Genomic DNA, 26,500 nt, shown 5'->3' with positions numbered 1-26,500 from the left:
GCTACAGTGAAGAGAACAGTAACGGTAGCACGATCTTGGAGTTGGTATATTAAAGTAGGGAGGTGTGGGGGGTGCAGCCTCCCATGTGGCAGGTGCAGGGGGCTGCAAAAACATTATCTTAACGTCCTTTTTTTTTTTTTTTAATTTGTTAACTGTTTAATTTCGAGATTCCATAATCTCGACTTTCTGGGATCATTACTTTGAAAGTTGAGATTTTGGTATTTCAAAATTAAAAAGTGGACCTATATATATATATATATATATATATATATATATATATATATATATATATATATATATATATATACATATATATATATATATATATATATATATATACATATATATATATATATATAGATATATATATATATATATATACACACACACACACACACACACACACACACACACGCACACGCACACGCACACACACACACACACACAAATATATACAAAACAAACTACACTTCTTTCCTACAACACATACACTATATTAAAACTATACAGCAATCCTATAGTGGACAAATACATATAAAAATTTACTGAAACTCATATGGAACTTCCTAACAAAAATCAATGCAAGCAAAAACAGAAAAAATATGGCTAAGTAATAAGCCACAACTATGGATGTGCACATAATTGTACCTGCTCCTACCTACATAAAGGTCTATCCTTTAATATGGGATTAATGGGGACCTTGTCATTTAAACCCATCCCGGAATTCACCCTCATTCTTATAATCCAGCTTGTTTCACTCATTTCTGTCATATTCCTAATGTCACCCATCCTTCCATCTAATCTAGTCTTCTCTACAACCAAAAACTTAAACTGGTGTGTATTGCCATTATCAGCTATATTCATATTACTTACATTATGCTGATGTTCCCCCACCCTGTTCCTTAGGTATCTATCCATTTTACCTATATAAAATGATTTACAAGTCAGGCAGTGTGCCAAGTAAACCACATGCATCGAATCACAGCTGTCTTCCACTTTAAATGTAAACTTCCTCTTGAAATCTGAATGAAAAAACTGTCCTGACATATCAATTCTTCTTCTTCTTCTTTCGGCTTTTCCCGGTTAGAGGTCACCACAGTGGATCACCTGTCTGCTCATGATTGCAGTGGAGTTTTATGGTATCGAGTTGCCAGCCCAGTGCCCAACATTCCATGGAAGGCACACACATCAATATATCTACAAAAATTACATTTCTCACAAGGCATGGTAACCTTGACACTACTAGTAGGTCTATTTATTCCTTCATCCTTAGGATAGCATAACAACCTCTTAAGGGACTTCATGTTCATATATACAAATCTTGGTTTGGCCCCTACCATCTCTCTAATCTGATCATTGGACACCAATACTGGCGAAAACGTCTTATAGATATGTATAGCCTGTCTCACATTACTCGAATAGAGGACAGGCGTCCTCACTGTGTTACCTTCTATGGCTGTTTTACTTCTATCCTTACTATTTTTGTGTCTATCTATCCCCCTCCCGTTCACTTCAGAAAAATATGGCCTGGCCTCTGTATTCCATAACTCTTCCACCTGCTTCAATGTACTGCAGACTCTTCATTTATTGTAACCTCTCTCAACAAATCTGTGTTCAAGGTCCCTCATTTCTTGTTTAAAAACATTCTCCTCCTCACTTAACCTTTCCACTCTCATCATCCCTTGCCCTTTCACTAAATTATCAAATATATGTGTGTGAGGGGGTGCATACTGCTATGTAAAAAACTATTCCTATAACAATCTTTCCTGAAAACATTTGTACTTACACTTCCATCTACACATTTTACTACTTTTAAATCTAAAAAGTCTATCTCATTGTAAGCGAAATTCATTGTAAATTTCAAAAAAGGGGGTAGAGTTATTAATATAGTCAAAAAAGGACCTCAAATCATCTATAGTACCAACCCATGCCAGGAACAAATAATCCACAAAGCTTCGGTACAAACCTATATATTAAATGGTCCATTCAAAATCACGTCTTCCTCCCAAGCAGCCATTACTATATTGACCTAGCTATTGGCACATGATGTGCCCATAGCTACTCCATCTTTCTGCAAGTATATCTCTTTCCCAAATATATTTCCATAAGAAAACACAGCAAATCTGTGAATCTATGATTAAAATCCCTGTGTTCTAACAAATACTCCTGTAGTAAAAACACACACCTCTCATTAGGTATTTTCATGAATAGGGACTGTACATCTATGGGCACAAACAATAAACCTTCCATGTTATCTGCATACTTATAAAATTGCTATAAATGTTCAATAAAGAGGCACAATTACGTTGGTTTGGACATGTGCTGAGGAGGGATGCTGAGTTTATTGGGAAAAAGATGCCAAGGATGAAGCTACCAGGTAACAGGAAAAGAGGAAGGCCTAAGATAAGGTTTATGGATGTGGTGAGAGAGGACATGCAGGTGGTTGGTGTGACAGAGCAAGATGCAGAGGACAGGAAGAAATGGAAACAGGTGATCTGCTGTGGCAACCCCTAACGGGAACAGCTGAAAGAAGATGAAGAGAGTCCTTTAATATTACCAAACTGTTATTTAATAAGTATCTAAGTTTTCTCACTATAAAAATAGATAATGGCTCTGTACACAAATTGCATCCAGATACTATGGGTCTCAAGGGTTTTGAGGGTCTTTATGTATCTTAGTTAGCCCCTGAATTATCCACTCTAAAAAAACTCATACAAACTATATTAAATATCACATGTTAATAAACATTCATCCAACATCTCATGTACTTTTCTAATCATTCTTTGCACATCATTATAACAAATTCTCACACATACATCTTGTTCACTTATTGTCTGCTTCATATTAAACAAGTAATGCTCCCGATCCATAATCACTAATAGACCCACTTTGTCGGCGGGGCATATTATTATGACATTGTAACTCTGTAGTTGTGTCAGTTCTACTTGTTCATCTCTGCTTAAATTCTTAAATTCCTTGATACACCTTTGCATAAAATGTCCATGTCCAGGAAAATTTCTATATAGTTCATCTATACACAATTTCTCGTAAACCATTAATACAGGGTGATTAACAGGAACATATGTGTTAGGTTTGGTGAACCTAGCATCCTGGTTAATGTTATCAGCACTTCCAAAACTAAGCCTGAGCATAATAGTTCTCATAAAACATTTTAAAACGAATATAAAGTCAGTTAACTCTACCCACTTTGAGGGGATAAATGAGAGTCCTTTCCTCAGAACAGCTATCTCTGCCTCATTCAGTCTTCTCCTCAAGATATTCCATATTAGAGACTCTCTTTCCCTTAGGGAGGCCACAGTGGTGCAGCAGTTAGCATTGCCACCTCTCAGCAAAAAGTTCTCCAGTTCGATCCTCGGCTGGGGTGCCTTCTGTGCGGAGTCTGCATATCCTCGCTGTGGTTGCATGGGTTTCCTCCGGGTGCTCTGGTTTCCTCCCACATCCCAAAGACATGCTGTAAGTGGATTGGATACTCTAAATTGGTCCTAGGCGTGAGTGCATGCATGTGTGTGCCCTCCTTGGAAGGTTGGGTGCCAGGCTGGCAACTCAACACCGTAAAACTCCACTGCCAATCAAAGCAGACAGGTGATCCGTTGTGGTGACCCCTAACCAGGAAAAGCCAAAAGAAGAAGAAGAGACTCTCTTTCCCTTGCCACATATTCTACAAAGTACGTGCTGTACTCTGCTCCATTTCCTGTTTTTGTTTCATCCTGGTTCTGCTTCTGGATCTCATTTGGAAACTCTCTGCCTCCTTGAAAATGGGTAAAGGGAATCAATGAAAACCCTGGTCTTGTCCTTCCATAGTGGTCTGCCTCCCTCTGGTGTTCAAACTCAGAGATGGCACCTTCTTTGCAGATGCAGTACTGGCACAATCGACTGCATCTATCTGCAAATTCACATCATCTAAAGGCGTAAATGTTGTAGTCTTCCTTCTGGCTCCTAGTTGTTGAGTCGATTCATCTACTCCATTGTCGGTCTTATGGCTTAGAGGAGTATGTCCCTTCACTGTACTTTCAGCAGAAATAGCATTCCTGCTGCTTATGGGCATCTATCTCCATTCCGATTGTCTGCTTTAACAGTCCTGAGCCAGGCAAAAACATGGCCATTCATGAAATCACGCCTGTCCCTTTTGATTTTCCTTGCTTTAACCTGTAAAAGTTCTCTCATAGGCCATAAGGGAATCGATCATACCCCCAAGCCTGGTATCAACTGTTGCTACTGGAAAAATATTGTATAACTTCATCCTGTAAGAACAGCACTGTCTCACTCAGCTCTCTCTACTCTGGCTTGAAATAATTAATTAGTAATCTCATATAATTCATGCTTAATTCCAAATTTAACGTCTGCCACCTACTCAATAACTCTGGATATCTCTCTCCGTAGGTGAGCATTCTCAGCACCCACAGGCCCCTCTAAACAATTTCTAGTTTCAAGCAAGCCTCTAAATGAAATAGTTGGATTTGCAATCGTTTCAGTATTTTAAAAGTGTTTGTGATTGTCCCTTACAATTTCTGGGTTTATCTCTGATTTGTTGAGAAGTGAGCTATGGATGGTGACTAGCTGATGATTTTTGGAGAAAAGGCAGTGAATGAATTACACTCTGTAATAAAACTAGTACAGACTTTTTTTTTACTTTAGAAAATGTAAATTGATTTATTATTCTGTCAGTGTCTCAAGTTAATAGTAGTAACATTTTAAGTGTCCCTGATTGTCTGGACTGCTCCATACTTATTTCTAGATTTGTCCCCAATTTGTTGCGATTGATGTTTTATGGTAATTGGAAAGAGACAGCTATATAGTGGAATATTGGTATTGTGGGGGCATGATGGGGGCCCAAATGACCTTGATCCGGCTATGGTCGCATGTCAAAGCATTCTGATCTCACAGTCCTGAAATGCTATGTTCTGTTGTAGGCAACTGCCAGATTATCTATTTCACACCCAGTTCTTCCTCAAGAAAATCTTCCTGTTGTTCTGGAAGATGCAAAAGACTCAGCATATCTGCTTTAAGAATTTTTCCTCCTGACTTACACTTCACAGTCAGTTTATCCCTTTGGTGTCTCAACAACACTGTTTTTAGTTTTAGAGATGCCTTGCAAGATAGCTTCTTAATTATAACCAGCAGCAGTTTAGCATTTTGAGTAAATACATTCGAGGAATTTTCACATCCCTGTGATACTTGGACTGCCACTTTGTATTCTCGGCATATTTTTCCAGCTTTCTATAAAGGATCTTGACCATACACCACTGATTTACCTTCTTGACAAACCACTGCTCCAATACCACGCTGTATGAAGTCTTCCTGCAATGTGGCTAACTTATTCACACAAAAATAAATACTTTGGTGTGGACACTTCAGTTACTAGCTGTTAAACACAACAAAGATGCTTCTTGTTCACTACTTTGGTAGCATACAACATTACCTTCCAGCAATTTCTGTAATAGTAAACACAGATCTAACAGGCTCAAAATAAACTTTAAAAAAACAGTATAATTCCAGGAACTATCATGACAGCTTGTTTGTCCTCAAAATGGAACTTCTGTATTGTGGCTCTTATTCAGTGTCCAGTTTCAAACGCTCAGATTTCAAAGCATGAGCGATTCTGATTTTCCACTTACTCTTGTTAAGAATGAGGGTGTTCTATCTCACCAAAGCCAATAATTCAGTATGTTCTCTGGTCTGATCCAGTGCCAGTATGTCACCATGTATATTAACATAACCATCAAACTCCCTCAGTCATTCATGTATTCATACAGGTATTTGAATACACCAGCTGCTGATGAAATATCAGTTTAGTGCTTAAACTGTGGCCTGTATGGAAGAAGGTACAGACTGGTGAGGTTACATAACATCTGTAGTTAATAAAAGTATAAAGACATGGCTGGGTCTTTGTAATCATTACCACATTACTGTGGGCTATGAGAAGAGTTCTTAATTTCCCTGTAGGACAGCATCCCATGAAGATGATTAGTATTCAGTTGGGTGTGTGGGAATTAATATAGGTTTCTTTCAAATTCAACAAAGAGAGATCAGTAGATTTGTTAACTGGGATGATTGAAAATATGTATTTAGGACACTAGTATGGATGGAATGACATTTATAATTTGAAATTTGAGAATAGAGGTATTAAAAGTAATGAAGATAGCAGGGGGATACTCTAAGGATATGGTCACACCTGCATTCTTATGGTACATGTATTTTTATAAAAAAGATGGCAATATGCTTATAATTAAGTATTATTATTATTATTATATTGTAATATATAATACTGACAATTTGATAATGGTAGGGTATTTTTACTCAGAATGAAATACTGAATACTCTTGAGATTACATTATGTTGAATAGGAACATTTTTTGGATGGCTACTGTGTGTTTTGTTAGCAGAAATTTAATCTTAGATATAATGTGATCATTATTTAACTTTTGTAAATATTATTGCTATCAAATATATTTGTAGTCTCAGCCAACAGCATGGAGTAGAGGGATAAATATCTGACTACATCCTAGGTATCATCAGTTCAATTAGCATCTCTGGTGTCTGAAGAACTGGCTGTGGGAAGAAGGGTATGCCCATCCTGGTAGGGAGGGAATGCACTCGAGCACACCTCATAGTCGATCATAGTGGATGTTAGAGATGTACAGGGAACATTGTCCTTAGGGTGGCTGGGTCATTGGCTGAGTTGTTTTAGAAAAGTTTTGCTTTGTTAGCATGCGCTACTGCACGTTCAGCCCTGGACATTTAGAATGTAGTGAGGTGGTGGGAAGTTATCACAGGAAAAACACTCTTAGTAGCAATACAACACTCTCTCAGGTACCACACGATGGCCACCATCCCTGGGCACAGGTTTGAGTTAACTCTAGGGAAGGAAAGAAAAAAGCAGAGCCTGGTAGACCCATTGGACAGGGCGAGATCCTGACAAAGTTTTTGGTCAGCTGCAAGGAGGAAATATATATATATATATATATATATATATAAATCTCACTCTCTCTCTCTCTCTCTCTATATATATATATATATATATATATATGGGTTCATGTCATTTGATCGACAGTTCATTTGATCGACAGTTCATTTGGTCGACAGTTCATTTGATCGACAAGCATTTGCCCCCTTCCCCAATGTTGTGCGACCCTGGAGTTGATATATATAGTTAGGGGTATGGGGGCACGGCCCACATTAGTGGGGGCAAAGCCCCCCACCTAAAATGCTTGTCAATCAAATGAACTGTCGATCAAATGAACTGTCGATCAAATGACATGAACCCAAACCATCATACAACCTCCAGTACTCAGGTAATTGTAGATTTGCCCTTTCTGTTATCCAGTGACAACTTCAGTGCTGGCTTATAGGCTTATAGCTAACCTTCAAAGCTTCTCACTAATAGCTAATCCTTGAAACTACCACTTAATAGTTGACTACATATATATATATATATATATATATATATATATATATATATATGGGTTCATGTCATTTGATCGACAGTTCATTTGATCGACAGTTCATTTGGTCGACAGTTCATTTGATCGACAAGCATTTTAGGTGGGGGGCTTCACCCCACACCCCAATGTGGTGCTGTGCCCCCACACCCTAACTATATATATCAACTCCAGGGTCGCACAACATTGGGGAAGGGGGCAAATGCTTGTCGATCAAATGAACTGTCGACCAAATGAACTGTCGATCAAATGAACTGTCGATCAAATTACATGAACCCGATGGTTTATGGTATGACTTACCACTGACATTTCTGATCTTCCCAAAAGACAGACATATAGTTTGAGATCATTTTGATTTACTGTACCTATTATTTGTTTAGGATGTCATCTATTAATATTATCCTACTATCTGGTTGAATTGTAGTTAAGGACTGAAATAATACAGAATATATAGGCTCATAAGTAAATAGTAGGCAATCAGTCTGCACACTATTATGAGCATAGCCAATAATCCTAGGTTAGACTCAAACTTTGTACCTTATTATCTATGAGGTGAAGACATTAGGCATTATACCAACACTCCTCAGACAATAGAAGAAATACAGCAGTTATCAACTACAATAAAATATTTACACTCCATAATATGACACATTTACTGAATTTCTAAATTTCTGAAATCATGATAAACTGAGTATATATTTGAGTTTTACTTTAAATGACTTCTGGAACTATAGTTTAAATAGTGATAATAACATACCTCACCTCCTTATGAATAAGGTTAACAGCTTATTATGAGAATGTAATTTACAACATGAACTTACATATATTATTTCATGGTATTGCAAGTTTAGCTAACTGTTACAGTAAATGTTTCACAAACAAAACCATACACCACAGAATGCTGACTTGTTGCTTATTTACATTATATTCATTTAAAGCTTGTTTAAACTAATTTGTATTATCCTATATAGTAATACCTACATTTTATTCTTTATTTTCTGTATTACATATATTTTTGTTAATTCTTCCATATCACACAAGAAAAAGGTCCACTGTAAATTAGTGTATTTTTCCAATCAGCAAATAAACAGTTGTGGATTCAAAACCAACTTAAAATATTCAAATGAAAGTTTAACTGAGTTTTACAACACACAACTATTGCTTACATATTCACAAAACTGGCCTAACTTAACTTCTATGTGTTCACTCTTCTGTATTTCCATCTACTTTTCTGCAGATGTTTTACTGATATAAATACCTTGTCAGTCACACATCAGTTTCAGTCTAAGTTTAAATGCTTAAAACCTATGAGGAGTGAGGTTCTGGCTAATCAAACTTTGCAATCCTTGTTTGTATGAGGGAGTAGTCAGTGCTTAGTGTACTTTAGCTGAAAGACAAAAACTTCTAAAACTTCACAAATGTACTGAAATGTGGAACCAAACTGGACACAGCACTAAATATACAATCCCTGATCACTGGAGGCATAGAGGAATACCCTGACTATGGGTCAAGTGACTTGAGTTTGATTAGCAGCTTGGGTGCCTGACAGTGCAGACAGGAAGGATGGGTACTCCTATCCAGATGGGGAGGGGGCATGTAAGGCAGTCCACTGATGAACTCCAGCAGGGGCAGAAGTACAGAAGTACAGTCAGGGTTGGGGGGGGGGGGGGCAGGAGAGTGAGTTAAGTAGGTATGCCTGCTCTATGGGTCTGTGGCAGTGCACACATTGACAGCCACTCCTTACTGCCCTCCCAGTCTGATGTGCAGATACATCAACACATTGGGGAAGGATATTTGGGCTATGAAAAATCCTGGTCCCCTTCAGGCTGACAGTGTTACTGTCTATATGACGGTGTACATCTGTATGTCGATCCTCACCTCTGGGATGAATGAAACAAATACAGAGCAAAGTCAGAATCCTCACCTTGGGGCCACAAATGGACTAATTTTGCATGCAGGGAGGGATGTTTATATGGTCAGAATAGGTACCTAAACAAAAAACAGATAAATATACAATCCTTTACATATTCAGTTTACTTGTACATTAAAAAATGTGCAGCAAAAATGTTTGAATAAGGCACTAAACAGTTCACAGACATTAATTCAGTTTTACCATGGATCAGAAAGAATGACCAAAATGAACTCAACCAGGAAGCAATTCATTGACTTCTCTCTGTCATACCATTCAATGAAAGAAAACAAACCCTCCCAAGGAGGTACATCATTTTCAAGCTGGTTATATTTAGTTGGGAGGTAGGGAACGGTCTTCCCCACATCATAGGATGGCAGATACCAAAGCAATGTCAGGATATCAAAGATGTATAGAATCAATTCCCACTGGAAGTGGTGGTACACACTGAAATAAAAGGTTTTCAGACACCGACAAGTCCTAGAATCAAACCAGACATAGACTTAAGGATGTAAACATGCAAGGCAAACATCAACTCTTTCTCCTATGCCAAATAGTTTTACAAATCTATAAATCACAACTTTCAATATCACCCCCCACCCTCACACACACACACACACACACACACACACACACACACACACACACACACACACACACACACACACACACATACACACACACACACACACACACACACACACACACACACACACACACACACACAAAATATGTGTATCTATCAGCCTTTCAAATGAAAATAGAATATCTGTACAGTATCTTATTGTCACAGAACACAGCTTACCATTTTCATGTTTTTGCCTTGACAGCATATCTCTCAACCTCTAACAGTATGACATCTGGACAAAGCCAGAAATGGGGGGACCAATGCCCAAAAATAGGGACTTTTTTTTAAATATTACTTTTAGAAACTTAGAAAGTTGATAGAATAACACATTTTCAATTAGTATGAATTTTCTGAAGGGTGTGAAGTTTGACACTCAGAAGCATGTCATTATTTTCTGACTTCCATCTTCACTGATTTGCCAGTAATATACCAAAAAAACAAACATTTATGAGGAACAGACCAAAAATATGAAACAAAAATCTAGACATCCTGTGAAAATGTGGACAGTTGAGAGGTAAGCTTGACAGTCAGGTTCTAAGACTTATTTTCTACTCTCAGTATAACAATTTGACTATGTCTCAATACAGGTATGCATTTTTTTACTGTCACCTCAAAATATGTCTTACTCTTCCACCTCCAAAAAAGGCTTTAATGACTTCAAAGAGGATTTAATCAGGAGGAAACAATATCTTACAGTGCTGCCACTATGAGCAAAATCTCAGCTCATCAGTTTTACAAAAATATAGAACTAGCTGTCTCTCCAGCACACATTTTTGCTATCATGGGTGTTTGTGTGTGTGTGTGTGTGTGTGTGTGTGTGTGTGTGTGTGTGTGTGTGTGTGTGTGTGTGTGTGTGTGCGTGTGTGTGCGTGCATGTGTGTGTATGACTGTAAACAGATCCCTTGTGCTGGTAGATTTCACAATGCTAGCAAACCCCTGAATAAAAAAAACATCAATGTTCTACATTCCCTTGCTCTGAACACAAGCATGAATAATACATGTTTTGTCTTATTTTCAGACTTGCAGACAGTAACATTGCTGAGGTGTCACTACCAGCTGCAGAACTTTACTTAAACAGTTTCCTGCAGTAAAACATTCACATACACTAAACCCAAACTTGTACAGTTCTTGCAAAACCCATTACATCATTTTCCTGTAGGACTTAAGCTACAAGGCATATGACTTAGCTACTTAAAAACAGAGAAATAAAAGTGTCATCAGATGCGCACGTTTGGTGCACCTGATCTACTCTTTACCCCACCTAAAGACTAAACATTAGAGCAACACTTTTGCCTTCTTCCTACAACCTACTACAACTGTCTTGCATGTTTTATGTACTTCTCCTATTGTCTTCAGTTCTGTGGCCTTCTTTGTGAATTAAATAAAAATAAAAAGTGTTCCTCATTCTACTTTTAGTCCATGGAATACATATTCAGTTCTTTCAGTCTCTCGCACTCTCTCTTTTTCAGGGATTTTTGACTCTCCATAATCTGTCAAACACCTTATCGCATCACTCTCTTGAATAATTTCCTCAGCACCTGCCATGTTACCAAATGGAGCAAGATTTGAGCTAAGACAAGCCATCATTCAAGGGCATTTTTTTTCTGATAAGTAGTACACACAGTCCCGTAAACACACACACATACACACACACGCACACACACACACACACACACACACACACATACACATGTGCTCACACGCGCACGCACACACACACACACACACACACACACACACACACACACACACATACACGTGCTCACGTGCACACACACACACACACACACAAACAAATCAAATTTGTCTACCTTTCCCTCATCTGAACTGCCAATTTTTTACACCTTTTGGAAAACTTGATCTTTAGAACTATTTGCAGTATTTCAGATACATGTAATCTCATCAACTATATTTGTAAAGAAAAATAATTTGTCTGTTTTCTGCCACAGTTGTCTCTCTCTATGACTCTTTGTATCCCCAAGACTTTCTCATTCATTCCTCACAGTGAATGCAGACTTAAATCTGATATAATTCCCACAGGTTTCATTCCATTTTGCTTTTGTCGCAATCTCATCCCATACTTCCCATACAGTCTTTTTCCCCACATGCATTATTTGCACATTTTTCCAATAAATTTATGCTGATATATTTATCCATTCATCCATCCAAGCCATTTCTTTCTCATGCTATGTGCTCTCCTTTCTGTCAACTGTACTGCAGATTTCATTATCATCTGCAAAGACAGACTTTTCCTTTCAGCTCCTGCCTGAAACAATTTTAGATACAGGTATTAATAAAATGGACCTGTGTCACTTCTGACTTCTGTAGAACCACACATTCAATTGCTCACTCCTCGATGTGAATTCATTTACTAGTGATTACTGAACAATGTTGTCCAGACAGTACTTAGAGAAAGCTACCAGTACGGAACATACACCAAAGTGATGATGTCTGCAAAATAATCTTTCATATAGTGTTGTCTCAAATATAATGCTGTTTCCGTACATCATGTCCACAGGCCAAGTGCAAGCTCCTTTTTTTAAAAGCACATCTATTAATGTATTAAAACAAACTGGCACCTAGATTTCTGCCTGTGTTGCTCTACATCTTAGTAAAGATTTAGAACTTATATAAAGACTTTAGACTACCCAGTTTAACAGTTAAACTAGTTAATGGATAAACTCTAGCTCGTTGTTAGCCAGTATCAGTATTTGTTCGATAGTTAAACTGCTTGAAGACATATCCTATTTTTGAATTTTTTCACAGCTCTTGGATCCCGTAGCTTACTTAGAAGTTCTCTACATACATCTACAATTCTATCTGAAAAGTCAATCCTGACATCCTCTTTGAGTTACCCTCCCTGTGTCTTCAGAATGCCATCAAGTGGGCACTGTTAATTCTTATAACATACTTACCTTTGATGTCCCTTCTTTCTTCTGAAGTACACATACGTTACTTCAGTCATTCTCTCTTTTCATATTACTTCAAGTGAAGACCTTGAATCATCACCTGTGCTGAATTTCTTTGCACAGCCCCCATTCTGTTAATGTTTTTGCAGAGGCGGATATAACATTACTTCCCTAACTCTGAAAAGTCCCTTCCCATTCTTATCGATTCATTTTTTTTTACTGACACTGTTGCAGATTACTGTACCAGCTGCAAAGTGATATACCTTTTGGACTACTTCCACAGCAGTGTCAGTTATGCAGACATGAAGAGTACTGGTCCAAGAACCAAACACTGCTGTATGCAGCTGTAACATCCCATCCACAAACATGAGTGCACAAGCAGTTGCACACTGATCCAAGAACTGAACTCTGCTGTATGCAGCTGTAACATCCCACTCACAAAGAAACACAAGTGCACTCATGGGCATGCACTGATCCAAGAACTGAATTCTGCTGTATGCAGCTGTAACATCCGACACACAAACAAACACAAGTGTACTCACAGGTGCGCACTGATCCAAGAACTGACCTCTGCTGTATGCAGCTGTAACATCCCACCCACAAAGATACGTGAGCATTGGTGCATATATACACACACACACACACACACACACACACACACACACACACACACACACACACACACACACACACACATACCACGTGGATACTAATATTTATTATTTATTAGTCTTTGTTTATAGGGAAAGTCAAACTGGGTTATACCTATTTTCAGCGGAGGTCCAGGGAGAAAAGCTCTGTTTGCTTATATTACATTATACTAAGTTCCAGTTAAATACAGAGTACTTACATTTCTATTTACATTTATAAACAAACAGTAGTTACATTTATACATTCTAAGATTTTACAGAGGTAGAAGTTACTAAAAAGAAAGCCCACATGCAACTTAGTGGATTGTACAGGCAGCAGTTATGTATAAAAATTGTTTTGTCATTTCAATGAGAGGTTGAGAGTATTCTGCTTAAGGAGAGTATTTGCACATTATTGTACAGTGAGCACAGAGTTTTAACCCTGTGATGGGCATGTGCAGGACCATGATTGGTTAAAATGTTGTTTAAGCAGTGGTTTAAAACTACTGAGTTTGTCGGAGAGTTTTATTTGTGTAGGGATACTATTCCAGAGTTTAGCAATGTACTGGGAGTAGAGTGAGTCTCCTGCAACACTATTTGACTTACTTGTGAGTAGTAAGAATTTGTTACTAGAATGCTGATCCCTTGCTGGACAGTAGGTCAGTAATATGTCTTTGTACAGGATGATGAATGAGTTTGTGTGCTGTAGTTAGTTGCAAATATGTCAGGTAGTTGTGTAGTTCAAACCTATTTAATTACTTTAAGCTGTGATAATGGTGGCTCCTACGAGGGAGATTGGTGGCAAATATAGCTATTTTATTGCAACAGAAGGCATGTTTCTTTCTTTGAGTACTGTTTACATTTGTTAGGATAGGAGTGGCATATAAGAGACTCAGCAATAAGTAAGTGGTGGCTAGAGTTTTCCTTGCAGTATCTGTAAAAAATCTATTGATCCTATAAAGGCGGCCTAGCTTCTAGTGTGCAGATTTAATGGTGTGCAATGCTGGTCATATTTGAGACTGTCATCTATCATAATGCCTAAAGTTTACTGTGAGTTACAGTTTTAATGTCAGTATTATTTGCTCACTTTATGGTAAGATTGCTTTTGATTTTGGCAACTTTTTGAGGTACAAAGCATTAACTTAGTTTTCTTGGGGTTGATTCTTTGAGCCAGGTTTCTAAAGAGGAGAAAGATTTTTGGGTAACGTCCTGGAGGCTGAGCTTAGTTATTATTGAGGCCACACATACTAATGTTGAGTTGTCTGCATACTGAACTAAACTACCATGGTAAGTGGAAGTGTGGAGGTCATTAATAAATATATTAAATGAGAGGACCCAGGATAGAGCCCTGAGAGACATGTGTAGTAAATGGTTGAAAGGATGAGTAGGATTATTGCCATTTAACAGCTTGTTGCCTTCCAGATAGGTAACTAAGAAACCACAGCAAGGAGTATTGTGAAAGTCCTACTGAGGAGAGTTGAATGAGCAGTTGTTGGTGTGAGACAGTATCAAATGCCTTTGACAAGTCCATGAACATGGTGGACACAAGCAGGCCATTGTTTCTATGTTAGTTTATTATAATGGAAAAATGTAGTAGTAGTGCAGTAGCGGTGCTGTGCTGGGGCCTAAAGACATGCTGTGTTTCTGAGAGCAGGTTATTTGAGGTTAGGTATTGCATCAGCTGCATATAAATGCATTTTTCTAATATTTTGGAGAGGGTGAGAGAATTCTATCAGTCTTTAGTTATTAAACTCTGTAGATGTGCCGCCTTTGTGCAGTGGAATGATGTAAGATTTTTTCCACAGTGATGGGATATATCTTTATGCTATGGACCTACTAATTAGTATGGACACAGGGAAGATTATGAGTTCTGTGGCCATTTTTAGAAGTTGATCTATAGCTATGGAAGTAGTTTTTAGTTTAAGGATCAACTTCCTTATGAGCGAGGTAGGTACTGGACTAAAACTGAAGAGCTGTGTGTGGTTTTGGTTGGAAAGGAGAAGAAAGAGGGGGTCAGATGTATTAGTGTCTAAGAGAGATAACACTGAATGTATAAAGTAGGAATTAAACTGGTTGAGGATAGAGTCTGTAGTATTATCTATTTTTGGAAAGGGAGTGGTGATCTTGCCAGGGTGGAGTTTATTTACTGATGACCAAAACAGTTTTGAGTTGTTTTGATGTTTGTCTTCTAGGTTGGTATAGTATGTTTGCTTGTCTTGCCTGACATGGAGTTTTGCAAAGTTTCTGAGAGGTCTAAATTCCTGGAAGGTTTTCTAAATTCTGTTTTTATACCAATTTTTCCAGGCTTTATCCCTTTTTACCATGAGTTTTTTTGTTTCTTTTGTCAGCCATTGTGTGGGGTTGGACCTTACTCTTTCATTACATACTGGGGCTAGATTATTTAAGGTCTGTAAGAATATGTTATTAAAGTGCTCTACAGCAGTATCTAGTGGCATTATTCTAAGTACATTCCAGTTATATTGTTTTAGTGATTCACTGAAAACATTGTTGCTGAAACTGGTTGCACTTCCTTTAAGGCCTGCTCAGATGCACAAGATGATATGGTACATATTAGTATACCAGATGCTTATGAACTCAGAAAAGACAGACAGCTCCATATAGACTGACAGCACTACACAGAACTAAACAATAATCAAAGTCAAAGTAAACTTTATTGTCATGCAGAAATCACACAAGTGCAAAAGCTGAACGAAATTCCGTATCTCCAGACTCAATGTGTAGACAACATATAGACTATTTTCACAGACATTTACACATGTAACACCTGGCTATTACATCACAACGTGCAAGTAGACAAACTAATATTGCACATAATTAGAAACACGTTTTAACACTTTTTGAACTGAACATTTACTTGCATGAGACTTTAGTATTGCACAGGTACTTGGTTAAGACATTGCATTGATCCTTGCACAGAAAGAGACACTGAGTATTGCACTGTGAACATTAGAGTATCGCACTATGAACCTTAGAGTAGCGCACTATGGTTAATTTATGAATTTGCATGTATTGCACTGAAAGAAGAGATATTTTATGGCACTGCTACTGCCCTAGATGGCCTATAAGTTACAGTCATGGTGAATATTGCACTAAGTATTAGGTGAGACTGGTAACCAGGTTCTTTTACAAATTGAGACAGTTTCTACTGACCCAGTTGGACATCATGGAGTGTAATGGTCATTAGAGTTCAGCAGCCTGATGACATTAGGGAAGAAGCTGTTCCCGAATCTCTAATAAATAATACATTTTATTCTAAATAAAATATTATAATATATATATATATATATATATATATATATATATATATATATTCTATAAAATATAGAATAGAAAGTATTCTAAATAATACTGTGGATACTGAACAATGTGCCTTAACAAGAAGTAAGAGTAGCTATTTAGTATGGCATGCTGTGCAGTAGTTAGCTGTGTTAGTCAGCAGCATTCTATGTCACTGACTGTGACTCATGAATGGATCACTATCATTAGACATGCGGGCACATCTGAGGTCATTACCATATAACACTGCTGGAGGTTTGCCAGCATCACAGTGTGGGGGCAGGACTGTGTAGTGTGTGGTAGAAGGTTTGACTGTATAATATGGAACTCCTCTACCAGTAAGGAACTTCCTTCCATTCAATGCAAGTGCTGTTTTTTTTTTTTCCACATGCCAGTATATTCCTCAGCACTGTGTGCTGAACAACATACTGGCAGAAGAAGGAGAACACCACATTTATGTAGCACCACTGTGCAGTCTGATGCTGGTGTCATATAACTTCTGCCACTGGGATCAGTGGGAACTATTCTGGTGCTGTGTTAGTGAATGGTGCACGATCAGAGGAGTGGACTCTTTAGCGCATATGCTAGACTGTTGCTACACAACAGAGCATGATCACGTAGGATAATTCATGTGATCTTGCTCCATCATGTTAGCTTTTTTATGAATCTTAATGGGCTTTGTATTCCATTATGGGGTATGCAAAGCCCATCAGTGTACACAGTGTAGGGCTTTTATGAATCTTGCTCAGAATCTACCCAGAAGTACTACAATGAGATTTTCTCACCTTAGAGAAAAAACCTGACTTGTTGTTGCTGTTGCCTATTAGTAACCACTGAATTCCTGTTAAATAAATGTCTAAAACAACAAGCAACATTAATTAATCTCCAGGTGGACCTTATAAATTTGAGCTTGATCTCAAGTCATACTAATCTGACTTCTGGATGGTCAAAAGTCACTAGGACATTACAGTAGAACCAACCGAAAAGTTTGATTAAAAAAAAAAATCATAAGTTATGCCAGAAAGTAAGAACCACCACACAGGTTAGCATATTCTAGCAATGCTACCTTCATGTGTGTTTCCTGAACTCCCACCAATTATTAATGTCAACCACCATGCAGCATGAACACTGACTCTAGATGATCGTCACTGGTGAAGTGGCACCCCAACCTCATGTACAACAGTGGCATAAGGGGTTATGGATGAATGGATGAGTACAACTGGATTTAAAAGCAAAGGGAGTTATTTGTGGGTCCGCTTTGAGTAACAGTGTTGTGCTAGCACTACAGTACACATCTGCAATAACTATTAGGTCAGATAATTCTGTTTATTTTAAAAACCTCATCATTCAACATATACTTCAGAAGATGTGGGACAGCCCCCAGAAATAATTTCATGCTAATGAGAATGTGAGCAACCTAAAAAAATTATAAGAATCTAGTCTGCCTTATATCATAATGTACTGAAACTGAAGGTGGTGTACATGGCGCTTTGCTCCTAAACTCTCCCCTTCAGTAAAGCCCTCTCAAGCTTACAGAATATTAGCAAGTTTAGGCATGAAATCACAGGAAGTAGAACTTTATCAGCTTCAGATTCTTCACCGTGACCTAACAGCCCCTTCCCAAAGACCACAAACCTAAATCATCCCAAGAGGTCAGCACCACAGGTACAAAGATATATTTTTTGACTAATCTACTGGTGACCACATTTAACAAGTGGCTCAAATGCTTCAGAGTCTGCCTTGAGATGTCTGACGGAGCCACTGGGAGTAGGGTCACTCTTTCAATGGTGCTGTAACCAGGCACAAGCTAGAAGTTATAAAACCTAGTCAGTCCGGAGTCAATAACACCACTCATTAAATATACACCACAGCTCTGTACTAATACCATATAACAGCCCTCTCCTCACAAAGCAAATCAGAACTACATGAATTTAAAAGGAGAATCCTTCACCTCACTCTACCACCAAGGCTCACTGCAAGCAAGAATAATAACAGATGGCACACATGTGACTAATGTGCCATTCATCAAATGGTGTGATCAGTCAAGCTTGACCTTGCATGCTGGAACTTTCTTTTCCCTTGATGTGCCGCCATCTCTAAGATAGCCATATTAAATTCAGGATGCAGGTGGGGAAGAAAGCCTTCCTTATTGGGGAGGGCTTTGTACCTGACTAAAACAGCATTTAAGAATATCTTGAGTACCATTTCAACATTTCTCTTTTCAGCAACTGTGTTTCACACTGACATGCTAAAGTTCTGTTTATAGGTTTATAGACTAATACTAGGCTAACTGCCTTTGTAGAACAATTGAAGCCTAGCCAATTACCTCATGTGAGAATGAAACCCTGCACCCAGTGTCAGGAAGGTAAACACTTGAACCATTATGCCACCCTCCCCAAACAACATTTGCACACCTTGTACTAGAACCCCAGACCATCTGGACTCCAGCCCTGCACTTAACACCTGCTGCCACAGGATAAGTTTGTTGAATTCCAAGCACTGAAATATCTGATATTAAACTGTTATTTAACTTCTAAGTTAGTACCTAAGTGTGCAGATGGCAGCATGATTTACTGTTTTACTGCTACTCAGATGTAACAAGCCATCAACAGGTAAACCACCCTCCTGCCTTCATAGAGCAGCCCAGGAGTTGTTCTGTTCACACCCTGGTACCCAGTACCTGGCCTGCCCACTGGCTAAACAACTTTCATATATTATTCTCATGGTGTGAATTATACCTTCACATAGAACAATTACATACATATAAATTAATGCTGTTTCATTTGTATGTTTAACTGTTTTTTTTTTTAATTAAGTAGTTTAAAATGTTTTTTTCTTGTGACCAGCTGAATCTATCCTACTGAGGTCAATGGTCTAACACTGCAGAGAGCAAATACTATATTTCTTTGTAAATAAGACCTAACCAGAGAATAAGGCCTAGCATAGTTTTCCAGGGTGATCATGATATAAGCCCTATCCCAAAAATAAGCCCCAGTTAAGATCTTCGACAACGGATGTGTTGAATTATAAAATAATATTATTGACACCTGTTGACTTAAGTTATCGTACTCTGCCCACCATTTTCACACCATTTGGACACCCAACTTCTTCTCTTTGCAGAAAGTTATAAGATTCTTTCCCTGGGAGTCTTCCACGATTCTTACTGTAACCCTAACCATCACCCACACTTGACGGTTGAGATCCTTGGCCCATAAACACTGGCAGGTGTACTTTGATCGGTCAAAGTACAGACAACGCGTGTAAAGCGCGCGCACTTGATAATGAACAGCTGTGGTTGTGTCTTCTCTTCTTAACCAGCCACATTTTGTGTTGCCACTCCGGTCTCGTAAGTCTTCAGTTATCTCCCTCCCCAAACAAGATGAGTGCAAAAAGAAAGAGCTATTCTGTCGAGTACAAGAAAGGAATCGTGGAGGACTCCCAGGGAAAGAATCTGATGTTTTTCTGCAAAGACAAGAAGTTAGATCTCTGAATGGTCTGAAAATGGTGTGCAGTGTACAATAACCTCAGTCAACAGGCCAACAAGGGAAATGCTAAGAAGTGCAAGTGTAGATCAGGTTGGCAACCATTATTTTCTCAGCTGGAAGACATCATCTGTGAATGGATTGCTAACAGGAGAGCAAAGACTTTGGTTATGCGCAGGGCTAATATTCAAGCATTTGCCCTTGCAATGGCACCACAGTCAGAAATATCCCCAGAAGAATTCAAAGCATCACAACATTGGCTAGATGGCTTTCTTCAGTGATATGAACTGTCTCTAAGAAGATCAACAGCACTGTTCAAGCTGGAAGATACTAAAGTTATTAAACATGCACTTGTGTTCAAGTCCTTTGTTGATGGCATCGACTTTCCTAAATACCAACTCTCCAACATGACTGCTATGGATGAAACTGCAGTGTTTATGGGCCAAGGATCTCAAACAACAATTGATCAGAGGGGTGCCTCGTCAATATACATTCCCTCCACTGATTATGAGAGTGCACGTGTTACCTGTATTTTGGCAATTCATCTAGATGGAAATAAAACCCCACCTCTAATCATTAGTAAGGGTAAGAAAGATAAGATTGAACGTGTTTCAGGCATTTACATTCTTGAAACTGAAAAAGCCCGGTGCACACAAGCAGTTATAAGGAAGTGGGTCGATGTAATGCTGTCACTTGTTTTGCGAGGTGGCGAGAGAGGTCTGCAAGTCTGGGATTCAGCCAGCACTGACAGCGCTAAAGAAATGAAGAAATTCCGTGCACAGAGAAGAATAGATCAAATAATGATTCCCATAGGAATGAACGCCTATCTCCAGACTCTTGATATTGCAATAAACAAGCCATTCAAGGACCATTTGCACATGGAACTCAATGACTACATTGAAAATAGAATGGAGAGAAATCAGCATTGAAACGTTGTGAAGCCTAGCCTGCAAGAGGTCGTGACTTGGGTGAAGAATTCATAGGATAAAATCACTGACAGCTGTGTTGCCAATGCACTATGAACAGGCTACTTGGACAAGCAGTGCTCATTTAAGGACAGCTCTATTGTTAGGCATGACAGATTGGGGCCAATGGCTCTACAGGAAATGGAGTCGCAAGAAATTCAGGCCTGAATTCGAGGGTTGAAGACTTATGATAATGTTCCAGAAAAAGATGACATGACTGTATTTGAATAACTTTTCCATTATCGGGGCAACAGAATGGATTGCTTCTGCTTTCAGTTTTATTACCCTCCTCCAATACACATGTATTGAGATTTTTCTGCACTTTCTGTTAAGCATGAAATATTGCACTGCGAAAGCCAAGGTGTAGATATTCTGAAGTTGAAATGTTTGTTGCACTGTTTATGTAGAATTCTCACACAACTGTTAACGTGTTACTTAGAACTGTTGTCCAGTAACAGAAAAGTACCAAATAAATGTCAATTTGTGTACATGAATAAATGTTGATTTTTGCACATGAATAAATGTCGATTTGTATGTATGAATAAATGTCGATTTATGAACATGAATAAATGAATAAATGTAGATTGTTGTATGGTGGGGGTAAATAAGCCCTAATGCGTATTTCGGCGGGGGAAAGAGTATAAGATCCGGTCTTATTTTCGGGAAATACAGTATATCCAGAGATTAAAAGATGATCATGTATTTTACTTCATTTGCTAAAAGATGCTAAAGGCAGACTCAAGATTAGCTAGAAATTCTCTGGTGTAATGTAACATAAGTGCAGAAATTATGAAATGGACAAAACCAGGAAGTTGTCTTTGCTTCAGGGTACTTTTCCTGCTGACCAACAGTTAAAGCACCAAGCCCATGCACATGTTTTCACAAAAAAGCAATGGAGACCTTCTTGTATTCCACAATTGTTTTACTATACAATGTGGATTTACTTTACAATTATTTCAGTAGAATGTGATACTTCCTCTGATATTCATGTGTTAAAATAATGGTTGGTAAAACCCACATATTTAGTTCCAGTACAAAATACTCTGGTTTGCTTAAATGTCCTCCCTAAGTTATCATAAACATTAGTCCAAACTTGTTCATCTTACTGCATAATTAATTACCTTAGAGATGTAGGTCAGCTGTAAAGTCCCCACTGGATGCGTGCCATGTGGGAGGTTCTGCAAAAGAGATAAAAAAAAATAAACAAATAATGAATCACACACATCAAAATTTTTCTCCAAGACTAAGAGATGCAATGACTAATTTAAAAATGAGGAACGGAAGAGAACAGAGGTCCACTTAACTAACTGCAAGGAAGATATAATTGGCTTCATTTGTGAACTAACCACCTCATTCCGAATATCAACAAATATGCATATTTTGGGTCTCTGCTTACTTTAACTTGCCAAAGAGAACATTTACCCTGCAGTCAGAAGCAAGAAAAAAGATAATGTTGCTATCAGTGAGTGTAACATAATGAAATTCAAACAGGCAGGCATATGACAAAGTTGTATACCTATCTATTGTTTGGGTATCAGCTAAACACAGCAAAGAAACCTATACTCATTCCAGGTACAATCCAGGAGATAAAGAGAAGTGGAGACATAAATAACACTGGGCAGCTCTACAAGCAGTAGGCATTTGGTATAAATATAATGACAAAACTCATAACAGGTAAATATCACTCCATGGAACAGTAGCAACACTGGAGATAAGAATGATCTAATAAAAAGACATTTCTGACATAATTAAATACTCTACTGATGCTGGTAAGATCACGTGCATTACAGATGCTAGAAGGTTTGGGGTACATCAGTGCAGAGAACAGTGTTCTTCGTAACCGTCAAATACCAAAACTAAACTAATCTCAGGAATTCTATTAAGGTGAACACTACAGCCACCTACCACAAAACTCTCAGTGATGCTAGTCACCCAGAAAAGATCGCCTGTGTCTCCACTCCAGGGTGGAATGTAGGGTCTGGGACAGGTCAGCATTTTAGTGTATGGCTGATAGAGTATATTGAGCCTGTCACTCACTGCTATGCTGCTAGCAAGCAGCACTTAAACAGAATCACTGTGCAAATTCCTGGACTAATGTTTGCATTCTTCTAGTTGGCTGTCAAGGCAACAGTGCCCAGAAGTCTGGGTAGTTGTTAGGTATACTGCTGGGGGGAGGGGGTGGGGTTGTTAATGGTTACACTACATCTGACTGACATCAGTGCTCGTAATACAAAAGCTCAGCATTAATTGCTTACATTACATCAACTTGAGTATTCAGAAACTCAAGCTCATTGGCAATATGAGCAACTGCAATTTTTTTAAATCACCCCTGCATCCCCCATGTGGGTAGAATATCCCCAAAAGCACCAAACTTAACAGTTCTCACTTCAGAACTGCTATACCTCAGAGAAACAGAGATGTCTGACATTCATTTTAAAGCCTTTCTCCGTGAGGCTACAAGATCAGACCACCAAATAAGGTGATATGCCAAATATGCTACTTACATTTCTCTTAAATAAAGCAAGAACTAGAAAACTGAGTATTCAAGCTGCTATGCTTGAGCAACCATGGTAAAAGCTCACGTTATGCAAGCAATGGACTGTAAATCTCAGTGGACTCCTTTCCCATACGTTAGGGGTCTTAGACAACTGATATTTTGTATGATTTGTCAGGAGGTTTTACTGCTTCACATGCTAGGTAAGGGAAAACAGACTGCTTCAACCACTTTAGGGGTGGGTGACAGAATAAAATGGAATTCTAATAACTGTCATGATGTGCCAAAGAGGATAAGAATGGACTCCGTGCTAATGAAGGGCTAGATGGGGTAGGCACTGTGCTATTACTGATAGTGGTGGGGGGAGCTAAGGTGACTGCCACTTACTGCTGGTAACAAGTGTTTGGGAAGGGACTCCGTGCTAATGAAGGGCTAGATGGGGTAGGCACTGTGCTATTACTGATAGTGGTGGGGGGAGCTAAGGTGACTGCCACTTACTGCTGGTAACAAGTGTTTGGGATGTGCTGTCTGGTTCCATGCACAGAAAAGGTAGGAAGTACAGGTTAATGCAAAAAGAATGCACTGAGGGTGCTGGTGACGACTGTAATCCCCAGCAGTGTGGGAAGGAAATCAGGTGTTTTTTGATCACTATGTGGGTGATGCTAGGTCTGCAGTCACTCTAGGGATGATTTGGGAAGACTGTTATTACAAACAGGAGAGCTCAGATGTGAGTGCACCTCAGCCCTGAACAGTGGTATCCTACAACTGCAGCCTGCCACCACTTCATGTGTTTAAGGTGCTTTCCATACCCAAAGGCACCATTCTGCATAAGATGAAGAGGGCAGGGAGGCAATATAGGTTGTAATTTCGTAGTCAAAATGGAATAAGTGTAAACCCTTCTGTAATCCCAGATAATCCACTCCCTGACTCAAGAATAAAGTCCACCCCCACCCCTCAGAGCATTAGAAAGCTATAAATGTGTAAAGGAATTAAGTCCTGACTTGTAGTGAAAACTGGAAGTAATAATTATTTAAGTGATTGTGTACTATAAATGATGTGTGAGATGTGGTTAAAATCATGTGGCTGATCCTAACCTTACTAAAACACTCTTTTCTTTATGTCCACATAGAGCTATGCAACACTGTGTACTAGCTTCTGACAAAAAACTAGTGGCACAAAAGATGATCAGCAACTTTTGCAGTGGAAATGCCTACTTACTATTTTCAGTAGTAAGCAATCAATTGCTACAGAAGATGTGCACTCGATCTGTGCCTACTTGAAACAGCAGTAGCACTCACAACAAATAGCTGCTTTACCCAAAAATAAGAGCTGAAACAATTAATTTACCTTAGCACCTTCTCCTATCAAAATTTAAAACAGATGCCCATCACTTCTTTCTTCTAGCAAGACAGGAAATGTTTACACTATGGCAAGTCTTAACATGCCTTTTTCTGATAATTTTCATCTGATTTTTGTAAACTTCCTAACTGCATTGTTAGGAAATTGCTCTGTTAGAGTCACAAGTTGCACTTCAGTTGAGTGGGTGGATTTTGAGATCCTGCTAGTAAAAATGACTGCAAATCACTAAAATTGTTCCTTTCTTCTCTGCAACCGGTACAAGATGATTTCATCTAGAAGCTTTAGGATATAAATGAACAGGTGAATACATTTAACTATCAATAAAAAGTGACATCATTTCTAATGAACCAACTGTCTAGAAGGGACTAGTCAGCACAGCTATATTCCTTTCACTTTTATGAGAACCACAAACAGTGATGACAAAGTGCTACACCAAAAAGCACAACTTGTTTCACTAAACAGAATGGCATGCAAGAGCTGGCCTATCCCCCCACCAATAAAATTAAAACAAAGACTATAATAATCTGCATATACAACACTACTGACTGAGTATGTATCTGTCATAGCAGTTTAGGCTTAGGAAGTTTTATTGAAAACATTTTGCCTGTTAAACAAGTGAAGGTACTTTTTTTTACTATCTGCGAAAACCTGACTGATATAACAGCACTAGTTCAATCTTTTTCTGGACTTTAGCTACTTGAAAACTGTATGTCCTGATGTTAAAGACTGTAGAAGAAAATGCAGTGCAGTATGGAATTGATATTTACATAACCTTTTTATTTCTTATATAAGACAGCTTTGTGTCAATGTATAAAAAATAAGAAAGACTTGGGAGCTGAAGGTTGGATGATATGGACATATATAACATAGTAAATCTATTATGCACTGGGTTAGGGTTATACTAATATGGCCCCCTTTTCTTGTTATTATCTTATTCATTTTTGTTCAGTTTTTCTTAGTGAATTTAAATAACAATGTTATGCAGTTAGAGAATATATACCATTTAACAAAATGAATGTTAAAATTGCTAGCTACCCGTTTGCAGTTATTGAAGTTAGTCAGATACAATTTATATGTACTTTGACTACTGTATTGCACGTTAACATATAATGTAGTGCGATCCTAGCTCGCCTACATTCGTAACAGATGGGCTCGGAGCTGAGAAATGGCTCCGACTCGGCCGATACACTAGTACTAAGTCTCTGATTGGCTGGGTCAACCCCTCTATCCCACGATGCACCACACCTAAGCCCCCAGATCTCTTTTGCCGCTTGTAAAGATAAGACGTGGTCTCGAGTTGGCTTTGGCTAAGTACCCTATTTTTTAGTCAAATTTTTGGCTTTTTGTGGATTTTTTCTTAAGAATTGA

General features: G+C 38.4%; 1 protein-coding gene across 1 annotated transcript in view; it reads right to left on the bottom strand.

Annotated features, from left to right (window-relative positions):
- Positions 1-26,500, bottom strand: part of PLEKHA2 (pleckstrin homology domain containing A2) — an 856,672-nt gene that overhangs the window by 547,463 nt on the left and 282,709 nt on the right. The window contains exon 3 of the mRNA XM_044084332.1: positions 22,401-22,457. Coding sequence (XP_043940267.1) covers positions 22,401-22,457 — 57 coding nt within the window. The remainder of the gene's footprint in view (positions 1-22,400; positions 22,458-26,500) is intronic.

This window comes from Protopterus annectens, chromosome 9.part0 (genome assembly GCF_019279795.1).
Source record: "Protopterus annectens isolate FY-2018-M chromosome 9.part0, PAN1.0, whole genome shotgun sequence".
NCBI classification, from domain to species: domain Eukaryota; kingdom Metazoa; phylum Chordata; order Ceratodontiformes; family Protopteridae; genus Protopterus; species Protopterus annectens.
Note: the sequence above shows the minus strand (reverse complement) of the source record. Positions and strands in the feature narration are given on the sequence as shown.